Below are 18,405 nucleotides of genomic sequence, written 5' to 3'. Positions count from 1 at the left end.
CCAGTCAGGTCTGTGTTTTATTAATAGAGATGAGAGTGATGTCATGTGACCTCCCAGAATCCTCCTCACCTCTCCGGTCAGGTCTGTGTTTTATTAATAGAGATAAGAGTGATGTCATGTGACCTCCCAGAATCCTCCTCACCTCTCCGGTCAGCAGGTAGATGATCTCCAGGGTGAGGTTTAGTATCTTCTCAGTCATGTGACTCCGGTCCTCCTCCATCCTCATTGGTGCCATCATGTGATCTATACAGGTCTCCTTGTAGACGGATAACTTTGGGAAATGAAAGTAAGAATGATTTGGATGGTATTGGTCACACAATAATAGGATGTGGATGTGAGGGGGGAATAGGAGGGTTGCTGGACATTGAAGAACTACTCCCCCCATGGGAAGACATTTTGTTTGGACTGTTTAGTGTTTACTACAATTTTGGGGTCCGGGGCCCCTTTTCTCTGTTGGGTTTGTTTGGTCTCTGAACTGGTTTTGATGAGTATTAGATCTGCAGACAAGGAATGATAAATCTGATCCTTCCTATGACTAGTTTGCTCTGAGGCAGTGCTGTGTGGTCAATGTCGGCTCATCATGCAGGGATGGTCACTTTACATCACCTGACGCCCGGGACATGTAGTTCTGGGGGCCGGGCAAGTATTGTTTTTATTCTTTATCCCTGCTGAGGGCAAGCCACAGGGCTCTCCTTTCAGGTGCCAGCCTCTGCCACCCCGTGTGTGTGATCCTCTCCTGTACCTACTATGCTTCCCCAGCTCTGCTTGCCCATCTGTGGGCCCGGGTCAGCGGGTGTCGGAGGGTAGAGGGGACGGAGGAGAGCGGACATGTTCACTCCCTTCTTGTCCTGACCCAGAAGTGACGTTATGATAGATTTCCCGACCATCGAGGCCGGCAAAGAATGTAATGCGGTGCGATGTGCACTACATTACATCCAATGGAGTACAGGGGAGACATTGGGGGTCTTTTAGACCCTGGATGTCTCAATAAAGAGAACCTCTCATCAAAAGTCATCTCATAGAGGACTTTGTCCCCTTAAGTAAATTTTTTTTTTAATTGTAAAGAATTAAAGTTACACCCAAGTACATAACTCCTCCCTTTAAAAAATGTTAAGGCCCCCCCACCCCCACATATATGCACACCTAAATGTAAGAGCACACGCTGGAGCTCCTACACGTGATAACATTGATTGTGATACACGTTACATATCTCCGGTCACACCAGAATGAGAGGATAATTCTAGGAGCAGACCTCCTCCGTACTCTATACTGATGACCTAGAAGGGGCTATAAATGTGTCACCTATAGATAATACCGGGACTAAAGGTTGTCACCATTTCAGCACACACAACTTAAGGTTTGACATGTTGGATATCTATTTACTCGCTGCAACCTCGGCTTTTATATTTTTACACATAAATGGGTCAGTTATTGCTTTTTTGTGCCCTGAAATTAACTTAAGTGTATTTTTTATTGAAATTTGGCATTTCCTAGACTTTGTGATAATATTTTGTGACATAAAACATTAGAACTGCCGCTATTTTATTCTCTAAAGTCTCTACTTTCAGAAAATCGATATTTTGGGGGTTTTGTGTCATCTTCAGGATAAAATGATTTTTTAAATGTGCAAAAAGTGCAAAAACAGCTCTGGGAGTGAAAGGGAGAAAGGATAAGCCGGACACTCCCCTTTCCTGAGGAGCAGCCAATCGGTTCTCATTACACTGCAAGGTCTCTCCCCTCCCTGCTAGTCCCCGGGTGCAGTGCTGGAGACAGGCGGGGGAGGGGAGGAGGAGATAAACAGCACAATGTTACACATATTACACATTTGAGTTGCTATAAAGCCCCTTTTATTTTTTTAAAGCCCCCAACATTCCTAAAAGAGCCTCAGATTTATATACATTTGTTGTAAATAGGAAATAACATCTTATTACCTCCTCTGCTGCCTCTTCCACCAACGTCTCTGATATACTTCTTCCCGCCTCACCTCTCAGCTGGAACTTCCTGTCTGTGCCTGACATCACTTCCTGTCTGCGCCTGACATCACTTCCTGTCTGTGCCTGACATCACTTCCTGTCTGCATTCCATAGAGGCTTCCTGTGTGAGTATAGGTGAGATCCCCACCTTGTGGAGTTCAGAGGAACTGCAGCCCCGAGATCCATCCCATAATCCCCCTTCCTGTATAATATGTACCTTACAGGGATACTACGGGAGATGAAACATTACTGAATAAAGGAAGAAGAAATAAATGTAACTCTTATGTAACCAACTGTTCAACAAACATCTCTTATTACATATAGAAAAGTCTTACAAACACAGAACACAAAATACAAATGTATAGCTAATGAGAGCGATCCCGCCAAACCTGATCCTTCTGGGGGGACAATGCAAAAATATATATCAATCCACTCATAATGACATCATCTTCTGGGAGTGTCTGCACATCCATCCATTTCACACACATTTCATTGTCTCAGCAGATCTCCTGCAGCCTATTAGCACCCATTTCCCTCTCTATGTCTCAGCGGATCTCCTGCAGCCTATTAGCTCCCATTTCCCTCTCTATGTCTCAGCGGATCTCCTGCAGCCTATTAGCTCCCTTTTCCCTCTCTATGTCTCAGCGGATCTCCTGCAGCCTATTAGCTCCCATTTCCATCTCTATGTCTCAGCGGATCTCCTGCAGCCTATTAGCTCCCATTTCCCTTTCAATGTCTCAGCGGATCTCCTTCAGCCTATTAGCGCTCATTTCCCTTTCTATGTCTCAGCGGATCTCCTGCAGCCTATTAGCGCTCATTTCCCTCTCTATGTCTCAGCGGATCTCCTGCAGCCTATTAGCGCCCATTTCCCTTTCTATGTCTCAGCAGATCTCCTGCAGCCTATTAGCACCCATTTCCCTCTCTATATCTCAGCAGATCTCCTGCAGCCTATTAGCACTCATTTCCCTTTCTACGTCTCAGCGGATCTCCTGCAGCCTATTAGCACCCATTTCCCTCTCTATGTCTCAGCAGATCTCCGGCAGCCTATTAGCACCCATTTCCCTCTCTATGTCTCAGCAGATCTCCTGCAGCCTATTAGCTCCCATTTCCCTCTGTCTCAGCGGATCTCCTGCAGCCTATTAGCTCCCATTTCCCTCTGTCTCAGCGGATCTCCTGCAGCCTATTAGCACCAATTTCCCTCTCTATGTCTCGGCAGATCTCCTGCAGCCTATTAGCTCCCATTTCCCTCTCTATCTCTCAGCGGATCTCCTACAACCTATTAGCTCCCATTTCCCTCTCTATGTCTCAGCAGATCTCCTGCAGCCTATTAGCACCCATTTCCCTCTCTATATCTCAGCAGATCTCCTGCAGCCTATTAGCACCCATTTCCCTTTCTATGTCTCAGCGGATCTCCTGCAGCCTATTAGCACCCATTTCCCTCTCTATATCTCAGCAGATCTCCTGCAGACTATTAGCACCCATTTCCCTCTCTATGTCACACATTACAACAAGCAGCCACAAAGGTAAATGTAAAATAAAAGCAGAGAGGGAGAGAAGGCTGATAAAGCAGCTCATCGATGAGAGGTACATAAGAACATACAATGTCAATACAAAACAGTGACATGGCCATCAATGACAAACGATCGGAGCAGACAGATCGGTGTCATAGGTGTCCCGTGGGTCCTGAACTGCCTCCAGCGCAGGGACAGTAGCAGGGTGTAAAGCAGGTAGGTACTCCAACTTTCTCATTTCTGCTCTGACCTTCATCAGTGCCGGTAACATGGGGGACATAGAAGACAGCCAATGCATGGGAATGGTTCTCCTGGCTGCCCTCATGTAGGTGGAAAGTTTCCTCGCACATTTAGAGAGACCCGAAAAGGTAGACCCAACAGAAAGTAAATGGGCTCAAAAGGGACAGGAGCCCGCAGAAGTAACCACAATGGGGTAAGGACCTCCTCCAAAAGGGCGCAATGGACCGGCAATCCCAAAAAATGTGGAAAAGAGTGTCAGTTTCCGTCCCACAACACCAGCAAACAGAAGAAACATTCAGGTTACTATCATGGAGAACCTCAGGGGTCCGATACCAAAACATGGGGGTCTTAGAAGGATTTTCTGTATACATTACACACACAGAAGATTTAGAAGAGGCCTCCCAAATCCTACTCCATTGATCCAACCCAATATCACATTGAAGGAAACGGGACCATTTACACATATAAAGGGGAGAACCAATAGAAAAAGGGCGACATCTACAAGCAATGTATACGTAGCGGAAATGATGTCCCGGTGGTGTGGGCCTTGGAGGCAGATATGATCTAAAGGGGTAGGTTGTTCAAGAGTCAGAGAAGAGGCTTTGGAGGCAAAAATGTGTTGTATCTGTAGATAAAATACTGATGGGGTGGAATGCGAGCAGCTTTTTGAATGTCAGGGAAGGATTTAAGGTTGTGAATTCCGGGATTGACCAAATGTGGCAATTGGAATAGATTAACCTCAGCCCAAGGAGGCACTCGACCAATGGCCAGACTATCTGGGAGACTTGGATTAAAAATGATGTTGGTCAAGGGGGAACACTTAGAGCCTAGGATGAATCTAACCCTACACCTCCTCCATATAGACAACATAAACTGCATGGGTCCTAATATGAGAGGAGAGGTAGTGCGGGCTGTGACAAAATAAGTCCCCCTCATTCCCTCTTTACACCAAGTCATGGCCAGACATGCATGCCTCGGTTAGCAAGTCGCTGTGGGCGTGTGCATGTGGGTGGGATCTGTGACAGCCTCTGATGACTCCTCTGTCATCCAATAAAGTTGATGGACCTCTGATGTCTCCCTTGTCCTACGATGAAGCTGATGGACCTCTGATGACTCCCCTGTCCTCCAATAAAGCTGATGGAACTCTGATGTCTCCCCTGTCCTCTGATGAAGCTGATAAACCTTTGATTTCTCCTCTGTCCTCTGATGAAGCTAATGGACCTCTGATGTCTCCCGTCTCCAATGAGGCTGATGGACCTCTGATGTCTGCCTATCCTTTGTTGAAGCTGATGGACCTCTGATGACTTCCCTGCCCTCTGATAAAGCTGATGGACCTCTGATGTCTCCCTTGTTCTACAATGAAGCTGATGGACATTTTGATGTCTCCCCTGTTCTCAGATGAAGCTGATAGACCTCTAATGTCTCTCCTGACATCTGATGAACCTCTGACGTCTCCCCATCCTCTGATATCCACCAGTCAATGTTCACTGAAGGAAGGGGGATCCAGGAGCGAATGCTCACTCCAGGAGGGAGAAATCCAGGAGTGAACGCTCACCATGGGAAGTGGAAATCCAGGAGTAAATGTTCAATGAAAGAAGGGGAGATCCAGGAGAGAATGTTTACTAATCTCCCACCCCTCTAACTGGCATCACCCCCTGTGCCGATCCCTCTCACCAGATCCTCGGACTAAGGCCCAAACCATGGTCCTGGAAATGACCGGCTCCTGTGGTCACCTCACGATGAGCCCTTCACACTGTCGGTGTAGGCACTGTACTGTAGGCCACATCTCTCAGGTTGGATGTTCCCTGACTGATGCAGATACCTAAACATGGAGTGAACTGACCCTGAGCACTTCTCTGCCAGGTCCAGACTGTCTCCTGCCACATGCAGACTGCCTCCCCTCAGGAAAAACAAGATGGAGTCCTTCACTCTGCTCTCACTAAGCATGCTGGTCTCTGTAGTTCCATCCCTCATATCAGCCTATCTGGCCATTTCTGTTCAGGACTGCATATTCCACAATGCTTTGCAGCTGCACCTCCTGCTTGAGAAAGTCCCTGTCATTGGCTCCTTTAATAGCTCTTCTGATTGGCTCTCTCTGTATTAAGGTCTGAGAGGAGAAGGGAGGGGCTGAAATCCCTGACTGCCTTGTGTGTATCCAGTGCAAGTGTCAGATTTCACAGGAGATGCCAGTCAGCAGGTTACAGCAGTCACAGATAGGAGTCATTTCCTCCCTACACAAGCATCTACAGTCCATACACACCCAGCACAAGGCCGGGGTCACACTACCAGACACTTCTCGGGGCTGCAGTTCCTCTGAGCTCTACAAGGTGGGGATCTCACTTCTACCCAGACAGGAAGTCTCTATGGAAGACAGGAAGTGATGTCAGGTACAGACAGGAAGTTCCGGGTGAGAGCTGAGTTGGGATGAAGCGAAGAGGAGACGTTGCTGGAAGTGGCAGCAGAGGAGGTAGTAAGATGTTATTTCCTATTTACACCCAGTAACCCCCATCATGTCCGTCCTCTTCCTCCATAGTCATGTCCGTCCTCTTCCTCCATAGTCATGTCCGTCCTCTTCCTCCATAGTCACTGTGACGTCTTTTATCTCCAGCAGATGATGATACACACACATATAGTGTGGGAACCCAGATTAACCCCTTCAGGGGCAGAACATTCCCCCACTTCCGGGGCCAGAACATTCTCCTCATTGTGGAGAGGTGTCACCTTCTCACCTCATCAGTCTATACTAATGGATTATACCACTATTATAAGTGGCGGGGGATGGAGAATCCTATGACATCACACTGACCTTGCAGCTCCTCCCCCAATGTCCTTCCAACCAGAGTCATATAATCCTATGACATCACACTGACCTCACAGCTCCTCCTCCCAATGTCCCTCCATCCAGAGTCAGAGAATCCTATGACATCACATTGACCTCACAGCTCCTCCTCCCAATGTCCCTCCATCCAGAGTCAGAGAATCCTATAACATCACTTTGACCTCACAGCTCCTCCTCCCAATGTCCCTCCATCCAGAGTCAGAGAATCCTATGACATCACACTGACCTCACAGCTCCTCCTCCCAATGTCCCTCCATCCAGAGTCAGATAATCCTATGACATCACACTGACCTCACAGCTCCTCCTCCCAATGTCCCTCCATCCAGAGTCAGATAATCCTATGACATCACACTGACCTCACAGCTCCTCCCCCAATGTCCCTCCATCTGACATTTCCCTGATGTTCTTAGGATGTGGGGTCCCTTGGTATCCTCACATGTAAAGTGGGACTGTTGGTCCTGCGTTGTATGTAATGACATCAGAATGCTGCAACAAGCCTATACCCTGCGTAGTGTGGGGGTCCTGTGGGGGGGGAATTATACCTCAGCCTGAAGTGGGGCTTTAATAAAATGGAGACCTGAATGGAGAGGTGAGGAGGATTCTGGGAACATCATTTGATGTGACTATTTGTGTTCAGATGTAGAGTTTTCCTCCTGTGAAGTCTGGAGATCATATGACATCACATTGCCTCCACCTCCCTCCCTGATAGAAGAGAGAAAGAAGAAGAAGATTCTAGAAGTCACCAGAGAGATCACTGAGCTGCTGACAAGAGAGGTGAGCGGTGCCGGGAATTCTGGGACATTCTCCAGTAACAGACAAGGGATGTGTCTGGATGGTGACTGTATCATTGTGTGTGTCAGGTTCCTATAAGGTGTCAGGGTGTCACTGTCTATTTCTCCATGGAGGAGTGGGAGTATTTAGAAGGACACAAGGATCTCTACAAGGACGTCATGATGGACAATCAGCCGCCCCTCACATCACCGGGTAAGAGGAGACTTTATTGTAAAGGAGAGAGCAGTACGGAGGATCCACCTAGATCCCCCATCATCTGATAAACACATAGAAACAATGGATTCAGTCAGTGTGTGTGTTTCCTACAGATGGATCCAGTCATGGGAACCCACCAGAGAGATGTCCCCGTCCTCTGTATTCCCGGGATTCCACACAGGAAGGTCACACCATCCCTCACCATCATCAGGTAGATGATGACAATTATTGGTAGTTGTGATTTATACACAGCATGTTTGTTACAATGAATGTTTTATTATATCTTTCAGAGTGGAATCCTCGGGGATGATAATATTGATGTTAAAGAAGAGTATAAAGAGGAGGATGAGGAGTATGGAGTGATGGAGGAGTTTTCAGAAGGACACAAGGATATGATGGAGCCACCTAATACCAGGAACCCACCAGAGAGATGTCCCCGTCCTCTGTATTCCCGGGATTCCACACAGGAAGGTCACACCATCCCTCACTATTACAAGGTTGGTGGGATGGAGCATCTAGAACATGGACTTGTAAAGACAATGTGTGGAGTTTTTATGTGACCTTACATTTTACAGATGATATTTTCTCTCATTTCCTTGATTTAGAGTGGAGATCCAATCGATATAGAATTTGAGGTGAAAGCAGAAGAAGAAGAGGCGTATGTGAGGGATGATCAGCAGTCTATGGAGGAGGATGGAATAACGGGGACATTTATAGAGGAGGACACTCCTACAGAGATCAGCACAGGTGGGTCATGAACACTAAATCCATTCCTCCACCCATACTGCTCACTGATTGGTCCAGAGTAGGGCGGGGACTGGGTGATATCAGCCTGTAATCCCCTGGTCACTTTCCTGAGCTGTGTTCCCCGTCCTGTATTCCTGGATTTCTCTCGGATAATCTTCCTTCTCTGTGCTGCAGACACAATTTATGTATCTAGACTGGATTTATGGAGATTCTGGGGATCAGCCGGCAGCAAAATGTTGATTGTTACTCTAAGCATTGCATAATGTAGGCACCCAGGACATGTTACTGGGGTCTTCTGCCTTCTTCTCCACCACTGTCCCTGTCAGACACCGCCTGGCGGTACCTCTAGAAGTCCACAGGACAGGATTCCCCAGAGCGTGGAATCTAAGTCTCAGTCTGCTTGTTCACTAGGACCCCTGATGGTGGGGATGGACTTGGAGCAGACAGTGACCAGGTCACGGCCCCTGAGTACACCCGCCCGTGGTAGAGGGATCTGCCAGAGGTATATGCAGGTAGAGAGCCTGATGTGAAGAGGCGGAAGGCTGGAGCCGTGATGACTGGATCTGTGCAGGATGGATGGATGGCAGAGTAGTGAGCGTGGTCAGATGGGCCGGATCGGTAACAGTGGGGTCAGCGTGGTACAAGGTAGCAGGCAAAGAGTAGTCGGGTCAGTCGCCGGGTTCAGTAACAGGAGGTCAGATCAAATAGGGATATCCAGGAGAGAAGTAAACAAGCCAGGGGTCAGAGCAGGAGAAGTCAGCAGAGGTCAGAGCAGGAGAAGTCAGCAGAGGTCAGGAGAAGTCAGCAGAGGTCAGAGCAGGAGAAGTCAGCAGAGATCAGAGCAGGAGAAGTCAGCAGAGGTCAGGATCAGGAGAAGTCAGCAGAGGTCAGGATCAGGAGAAGTCAGCAGAGGTCAGGATCAGGAGAAGTCAGCAGAGGTCAGGATCAGGAGAAGTCAGCAGAGGTCAGGATCAGCAGAGGTCAGGATCAGGAGAAGTCAGCAGAGGTCAGGATCAGGAGAAGTCAGCAGAGGTCAGGATCAGGAGAAGTCAGCAGAGGTCAGAGCAGGAGAAGTCAGCAGAGGTCAGAGCAGGAGAAGTCAGCAGAGGTCAGAGCAGAAGTAGTCAGCAGAGGTCAGAGCAGAAGTAGTCAGCAGAGGTCAGAGCAGAAGTAGTCAGCAGAGGTCAGGAGAAGTCAGCAGAGGTCAGGATCAGGAGAAGTCGGCAGAGGTCAGGATCAGGAGAAGTCGGCAGAGGTCAGGATCAGGAGAAGTCGGCAGAGGTCAGGATTAGGAGAAGTCGGCAGAGGTCAGGATCAGGAGAAGTCGGCAGAGGTCAGGATCAGGAGAAGTCGGCAGAGGTCAGGATCAGGAGAAGTCAGCAGAGGTCAGGATCAGGAGAAGTCAGCAGAGGTCAGGATCAGGAGAAGTCAGCAGAGGTCAGGATCAGGAGAAGTCAGCAGAGGTCAGGATCAGCAGAGGTCAGGATCAGGAGAAGTCAGCAGAGGTCAGGATCAGGAGAAGTCAGCAGAGGTCAGAGCAGGAGAAGTCAGCAGAGGTCAGAGCAGGAGAAGTCAGCAGAGGTCAGAGCAGAAGTAGTCAGCAGAGGTCAGAGCAGAAGTAGTCAGCAGAGGTCAGGAGAAGTCAGCAGAGGTCAGGATCAGAAGAAGTCAGCAGAGGTCAGGATCAGGAGAAGTCGGCAGAGGTCAGGATCAGGAGAAGTCGGCAGAGGTCAGGATCAGGAGAAGTCGGCAGAGGTCAGGATCAGGAGAAGTCAGCAGAGGTCAGGATCAGGAGAAGTCAGCAGAGGTCAGAGCAGGAGAAGTCAGCAGAGGTCAGAGCAGGAGAAGTCAGCAGAGGTCAGAGCAGAAGTAGTCAGCAGAGGTCAGAGCAGAAGTAGTCAGCAGAGGTCAGGAGAAGTCAGCAGAGGTCAGGATCAGAAGAAGTCGGCAGAGGTCAGGATCAGGAGAAGTCGGCAGAGGTCAGGATCAGGAGAAGTCGGCAGAGGTCAGGATCAGGAGAAGTCGGCAGAGGTCAGGATCAGGAGAAGTCGGCAGAGGTCAGGATCAGGAGAAGTCGGCAGAGGTCAGGATCAGGAGAAGTCAGCAGAGGTCAGGATCAGGCAGGGTCGGTAACAAATCAATCAGCAGATACACAGGAACAGGAACACAGGATACAAGACTATACGGCATTGAGAGTCTGTGTGGGGCAGGTTTAAATAGTGCGCCCTGCCCTGTCATTGGTGCCAGGCGAGCGTCCTCAATTGGGAGTGCACATGTGCGGCCACCCAGGTTCTAGTGCCCACCGGCTAGAATGAATCGGCATTCTGCGCTTGCGCAGACCCGCTTGCTGCCGCGATCCCTGACAGTCCCTCATATCCTTTTCCACCATTGACCCCCCCAGATCCTTCTCCACCATTGACTCCTCCAGATCCTTCTCCACCATTGACTCCTCCAGATCCTTCTCCCCCATTGACCCCCCCCACAGATCCTTCTCCACCATTGACTCCCACAGATCTTTCTCCACCCCTCTGTCCAAGTATACCACGTCCACAGCCACCCCTCTGTCCAAGTATACCACGTCCACCACCACCCCTCTGTCCAAGTATACCACGTCCACCGCCACCCCTCTGTCCAAGTATACCACGTCCACCGCCACCCCTCTGTCCAAGTATACCACATCCACCGCCACCCCTCTGTCCAAGTATACCACGTCCACCGCCACCCCTCTGTCCAAGTATACCACGTCCACCGCCACCCCTCTGTCCAAGTATACCACGTCCACCGCCACCCCTCTGTCCAAGTATACCACGTCCACCGCCACCCCTCTCTCCAAGTATACCACGTCCACCGCCACCCCTCTGTCCAAGTATACCACGTCCACCGCCACCCCTCTGTCCAAGTATACCACGTCCACCGCCACCCCTCTGTCCAAGTATACCACGTCCACCGCCACCCCTCTGTCCAAGTATACCACGTCCACCGCCACCCCTCTGTCCAAGTATACCACGTCCACCGCCACCCCTCTGTCCAAGTATACCACGTCCACTATCACCCCTCTGTCCTAGTATACAATCCCCACCGCTACCCCTCTGTCCAAGTATACCACGTCCACCGCCACCCCTCTGTCCAAGTATACCACGTCTACCGCCACCCCTTTGTCCAAGTATACCACGTCCACCGCCACCCCTCTGTCCAAGTATACCACGTCCACCGCCACCCCTCTGTCCAAGTATACCACGTCCACTATCACCCCTCTGTCCTAGTATACAATCCCCACCGCTACCCCTCTGTCCAAGTGTACCACATCCACCACCACCCCTCTGTCCAAGGATTTGCTCACCTCCAATCTAACCTGTTTCTTGATGGTTTAATCCCAGCTCACCTCTACATGTTGTCTACAGTAAACATTTAAGCTTCCACTGATTACAGAATACTAATACTGAGAGTCCTGACCCTTATACTATATAACTTGTACATTACATACTCCTGACCCCTGCACTATATACTCTATGTAGTACATTCCATACTCCTGACCCCTGCACTATATACTCTATGTTGTACATTACATCCTCCTGACCCCTGCACTATATACTCTATGTTGTACATTACATAGACCTGACCCCTGCACTATATACTCTATGTTGTACATTACATACTCCTGACCCCTGCACTATATACTCTATGTTGTACATTACATACCCCTGCACTATATACTCTATGTTGTACATTACATACCCCTGCACTATATACTGTATGTTGTACATTACATACTCCTGACCCCTGCACTATATACTCTATGTTGTACATTACATACTCCTGACCCCTGCACTATATACTCTATGTTGTACATTATATACTCCTGACCCCTGCACTATATACTCTATGTTGTACATTACATACTCCTGACCCCTGCACTATATACTCCATGTTGTACATTACATACTCCTGACCCCTGTACTATATACTGTATGTTGTACATTACATACTCCTGACCCCTGCACTATATACTCTGTTGTACATTACATCCTCCTGACCCCTGCACTATATACTCTATGTTGTACATTCCATACTCCTGACCCCTGCACTATATACTCTATGCTGTACATTCCATACTCCTGACCCCTGCACTATATACTCCATGTTGTACATTACATACTCCTGAGCCCTGCACTATATACTCTATGTTGTACATTACATACTCCTGACCCCTGCACTATATACTCTGTTGTACATTCCATACTCCTGACCCCTGCACTATATACTCTATGTTGTACATTACATACTCCTGACCCCTGCACTATATACTCTGTTGTACATTACATAATCCTGACCCCTGCACTATATACTCTATGTTGTACATTACATACTCCTGACCCCTGCACTATATACTCTGTTGTACATTCCATACTCCTGACCCCTGCACTATATACCCCATGTTGTACATTCCATACTCCTGACCCCTGCACTATACACTCTATGTTGTACATTATATACTCCTGACCCCTGCACTATATACTCTATGTTGTACATTACATCCTCCTGACCCCTGCACTATATACTCTATGTTGTACATTACATACTCCTGACCCCTGCACTATACACTCTGTTGTGCATTACATACTCCTGACCCCCTGCACTATACACTCTGTTGTACATTACATACTCCTGACCCCTGCACTATATACTCTATGTTGTGCATTACATACTCCTGGCCCCTGCACTATATTTTCTATGTTGTACATTACATACTCCTGACCCCTGCACTATATTCTCTATGTTGTGCATTACATACTCCTGACCCCTGCACTATATTCTCTATGTTGTACATGACATCCTCCTGACCCCTGCACTATATACAGTGGGGATCGAAAGTTTGGGCACCCCAGCTAAAAATTTGTATTAATGTGCATAAAGAAGCCAAGGAAAGATGGAAAAATCTCCAAAAGGCATCAAATTACAGATTAGACATTCTTATAATATGTCAACAAAAGTTAGATTTTATTTCCATCATTTACACTTTCAAAATAACAGAAAACAAAAAAATGGCGTCTGCAAAAGTTTGGGCACCCTGCAGAATTTATAGCATGCACTGCCCCCTTTGCCAAGCTGAGACCTGCCAGTGTCATGGATTGTTCTCAGTCATCGTCTGGGAAGACCAGGTGATGTCACTCTCAAAGGTTTTAAATGCCCAGACTCATCTGACCTTGCCCCAACAATCAGCACCATGGGTTCTTCTAAGCAGTTGTCTAGAAAACTGAAACTGAAAATAGTTGACGCTCACAAAGCTGGAGAAGGCTATAAGAAGATAGCAAAGCGTTTTCAGATGTCAATATCCTCTGTTCGGAATGTAATTAAGAAATGGCAGTCATCAGGAACAGTGGAAGTTAAAGCAAGATCTGGAAGACCAAGAAAAATATCAGACAGAACAGCTCGCAGGATTGTGAGAAAAACAATTCAAAACCCACGTTTGACTGCACAATCCCTCCAGAAAGATCTGGCAGACACTGGAGTTGTGGTACACTATTCCACTATAAAGAGATACTTGTACAAATATGGTCTTCATGGAAGAGTCATCAGAAGAAAACCTCTTCTACGTCCTCACCACAAAAATCATCGTTTGAACTTTGCAAATGAACATATAGACAAGCCTGATGCATTTTGGAAACAAGTTCTGTGGACCGATGAGGTTAAAATTGAACTTTTTGGCCGGAATGAGCAAAGGTACGTTTGGAGAAGAAGGGGCACAGAATTGAATGAAAAGAACCTCTGTCCAACTGTTAAGCATGGGGTTGGATCAATCATGCTTTGGGGTTGTGTTGCAGCCAGTGGCACAGGGAACATCTCACGAGTAGAAGGAAAAATGGATTCAATACAATTTCAGCAAATTTTGGATGGTAACTTGATGCCATCTGTGAAAAAGCTGAAGTTAAAGAGAGGATGGCTTCTACAAATGGATAATGATCCTAAACACACCTCGAAATCCACGGGGGATTACATCAAGAGGCGTAAACTGAAGGTTTTGCCATGGCCTTCACAATCTCCTGACCTCAACATCATTGAAAATCTATGGATAGACCTTAAAAGAGCCGTGCGTGACAGACAGCCCAGAAATCTCAAAGAACTGGAAGACTTTTGTAAGGAAGAATGGGCAAAGATACCTCAAACAAGAATTGAAAGACTCTTGGCTGGCTACAAAAAGTGTTTACAAGCTGTGATACTTGCCAAAGGGGGCAGTACAAGATATTAACTCTGCAGGGGGCCCAAACTTTTGCAGACGCCATTTTTTTGTTTTCTGTTATTTTGAAAGTGTAAATGATGGAAATAAAATCTAACTTTTGTTGACATATCATAAGAATGTCTAATCTGTAATTTGATGCCTTTTGGAGATTTTTCCATCTTTCCTTGGCTTCTTTATGCACAATAATACAAATTTTTAGCTGGGGTGCCCAAACTTTTGATCCCCACTGTACTCTGTTGTACATTCCATAGTCCTGACTTCTGCTCTCCCCCTCCCCCCATTGCTATATATACACATAATATGGATTCTCTCTTGTTCCCCCCATTTCCTCCCAGCTGGACATATCGGATGATGTGATTGGAGCACAGACTTTTACATGGTGATAATAATGTGATAACATCCTCCAACTTTGGACCCTTAAACAGAAAGTGATAATGAGGGAGGAGTCAATACCCCAATGATGGTGGTCTTCAGGATCAGTCCAGTCTTCATCTTGGTTTTTCTTCCCCCATCCTCACTCTCTGACCTCTGGGGGGGCTCAGCCCCGCTGTTCTTCATGACTAAATCATGGACTAAATAAGGAAGTGCAGTACTTCTTGTGTTGGGAAGATGGCGATGAGTGATAGAGGGGGTGGGGACCCTCGTCCTATAATCCCCTCATCACTGTCCCTCCTATAAAAGACAGTTCTGGTTGTTTCCTCACTCTCTGACTAAGGTCCATGAATAAAGAAATGACCTGGTAGGAGATCAGAGGAGCCATTTCCTAGTTCCCTTGAGGGTGGAATTGTGCACTCCTCAGAGACCAAGCTTCCTGATGTGGGCGGAATCCTGGTTTGGGGGAACCAATCAGCTTCTGTCTAGTAATCCTCTTTGTCTTTGTATTTTAGTCCATGGCCGTGAGATGAGGAAAACCTCAGAGGATTGTCTCACTTTGTCTCCAGACTGGAAAGTAGAAGATGAGGACATGACACAGTATAGTCCAGGAGAAAACCCGGCTCCCTCCAATGTCCATCCGGCACCACCCAGTGTAGATGGGCCATCGGATTCCTCGTATCCTGAGGAACCTCAGACTGTGCGGGACCGGGCCGGCCTTCCAACAGAGAAGAGGTTCTCCTGTACTGAGTGCGGGAAGGGGTTCCATTATAAATCCGGTCTTAATAGGCATAAAAGATCTCACACGGGGGAAAAACCATATTCCTGTCATGAGTGCGGGAAATGTTTTTCAACTAAGTACTATCTTTACACACATCAGAGCTCTCACACGGGAGAGAAGCCGTATTCCTGTCTCGAGTGCGGGAAATGTTTTTCAACTAAGTACTATCTTTACACACATCAGAGATTCCACACGGGGGAGAAGCCGTATTCCTGTCCTGAGTGTGGGAAATGTTTTTCACAGAAGTCCCATCTTTCTATACATCAGAGATCTCACACGGGGGAGAAGCCATATTCCTGTCCTGAGTGTGGGAACTGTTTTTCACAGAATTCCAGTCTTTACATACATCAGAGATCTCACACGGGAGAGAAGCCGTATTCCTGTCCTGAGTGTGGGAAATGTTTTTCAACTAATTACTATCTTTACACACATCAGAGATCTCACACGGGGGAGAAGCCATATTCCTGTCCTGAGTGTGGGAAATGTTTTTCAACTAAGTCCCATCTTTCCATACATCAGAGATCTCACACGGGGGAGAAGCCGTATTCTTGTCCTGAGTGTGGGAAATGTTTTTCAACAAAGGACTATCTTTACACACATCAGAGATCTCACACGGGGGAGAAGCCATATTCCTGTGTTGAGTGTGGGAAATGTTTTTCAGATAAGTCCAATCTTTACACACATCAGAGATCTCACACGGGGGAGAAGACATTTTCCTGTCCTGAGTGCCGGAAATGTTTTTCAACTAAGTCCTATCTTTCCATACATCAGAGATGTCACACGGGGGAGAAGCCGTATTCCTGTCCTGAGTGCGGGAAATGTTTTTCAGAGAAGTCCCATCTTTACGCACATCAGAGATCTCACACGGGGGAGAAGCCGTATTCCTGTCCTGAGTGCGGGAAATGTTTTTCAGATAAGTCCAGTCTTTACCCACATCAGAGATCTCACACAGGGGAGAAGCCGTATTCCTGTACTGAGTGCGGGAGATGTTTTTCATGGAAGTCCAGTCTTTACACACATCAGAAATCTCACAAGGGGGAGAAGCCATATTCCTGTCCTGAGTGCGGTAAATGTTTTTCACAGAAATCCCATCTTATTGCACATCAGAGATGCCACACGGGGGAGAAGCCGTATTCCTGTCCTGAGTGTGGGCAATGTTTTTCACAGAAGTCCAGTCTTTACAGACATCAGAGATCTCACACAGAGAAGCCACTTTCCTGTCCTGAGTGAGAGAAATGTTCTTCACTGAAGTCCTGTCTTCCCATACACTAGGGGTCCCACACAACCCTGGAGGTGTATTAGGGCCTTGAGTTCCTAGATTAATGTTGCTGGACATCCCAGCTCTCATGTGGGGAAGAAGCCCCCCCTGATATACACCTCAGATATACTCCATGGCTGATCTTCATCATGGAAGAAACAGTTGATAAGGAGATGAGAGGCCCCCAAAGACATGGATGAAGTGCAGTAAATGTCGGGGTGCAGAGTGGTCAGTAGATCCTGGAAATGAAGGACACAACTTCAGCCCTTCTTGGGTGTCGGAGTTGCGTTTCCTGATAATGATATAGCGGGTTACAGAGCTAGAAGCCGGGAGAGCCCAGATCTCGTTATCGGGGAACTTCACACAGACAACAAGAACTTCTGAAGTTGATGTCCTTCATTTCAAGGCTCTACAGAACAGTGGTGACCCCGAAGCGTCTCTTTGTCTTCAGTCCATCCTTCTCCCATCCCCCAACAGGAGGGAAGGAGAACTGGGTAGAGGGGATCCACCGGAAAATATTTCTACTCTTTGATTTTGTGCAAATCGTTTCTGTTTTCACTTTGAAGGGCGATATTATGTGTGGTTTGTAAAAGGGATTGGCCCAATAGATACCGCCCCACTTAGAGAATAGATGAACTAATATGACCAGCATTCATTCAGCCATGTCACATGTTGGAATCTTTTCATGCAGGGATTTCCTATGATCATTGACTCCATCTAATGGCCATAATGCGGTATTAAACTGTTTTTCCTGATTGAGGTATTTTGGAAGTAATACATCATTATGGCCACTAGAGGGAGCTGATGATTATAGGAAGTCACTGAGTTTATTAAAATATGGCCAGAATTTGTCACAGCTGGACACATGCTTGTCATCTCCCCCAATATATTTTTTGCATAGACCCCTTAGGTTACTATGTTAAGGGTGATTTCGTACAAATACCTGAGATCATACATTTTCAAACATTGACGATAAAAATTACATAAAACCACAGAATTAAACCAACCATTGATTTAAAACCAAAAATACCTCATTTGGCCTTTAGATGACACTACGTATCCTAGCAATTAGCACATCTAGTGTCCAAATTGTCAGGGAATACCTGAACAATTGATTTAGCTGACTAAATCAATTGTTCAGGTGTTCCCTGACACTTTGGACACTAGATGGTGCTAATTGATAGGATACTTAGCGTCATCTAAAGGCCAAATGAGGTATTTTTGGTTTTAATCACAGTGTCTCCAATACAAAAAATGATTTATAAAAATAAGTTAATCTGAAAAATTCTTTAGGAACTCAAACAAGATCTGTGTAGGTATAGACTGCAGAGTATGAAAATCAATATTTATTTACATAAGTCACCTACAAACACCATAAACAATAGTCAGATTGTGATTTACACTGACACTAAGATGTTTCTGTAAAAGCTCTAATATAGAGTGAATTAAATTCAATAAT

The 18,405-nt window shown here is 46.9% G+C and overlaps 1 protein-coding gene across 1 annotated transcript in view; it reads left to right on the top strand.

Annotated features, from left to right (window-relative positions):
• Window positions 1-17,962, top strand: part of LOC149443983 (uncharacterized) — a 73,214-nt gene extending 55,252 nt beyond the window's left edge. Inside the window, exon 3 of the mRNA XM_089655112.1 lies at window positions 16,119-17,962. Within this exon, the coding sequence (XP_089511238.1) occupies window positions 16,119-16,918 (800 nt within the window). The 3' untranslated portion in view covers window positions 16,919-17,962. The remainder of the gene's footprint in view (window positions 1-16,118) is intronic.
• The last annotated feature ends 443 nt before the right edge of the window (window positions 17,963-18,405 follow it).

Source organism: Staurois parvus, unplaced genomic scaffold (assembly GCF_062004578.1).
Source record: "Staurois parvus isolate SC_StPar_1 unplaced genomic scaffold, SC_StPar_1.0 ptg000819l, whole genome shotgun sequence".
NCBI classification, from domain to species: domain Eukaryota; kingdom Metazoa; phylum Chordata; class Amphibia; order Anura; family Ranidae; genus Staurois; species Staurois parvus.
The sequence above is the reverse complement of the archived record's forward strand: the minus strand, read 5'-3'. Positions and strand labels throughout refer to the sequence as shown.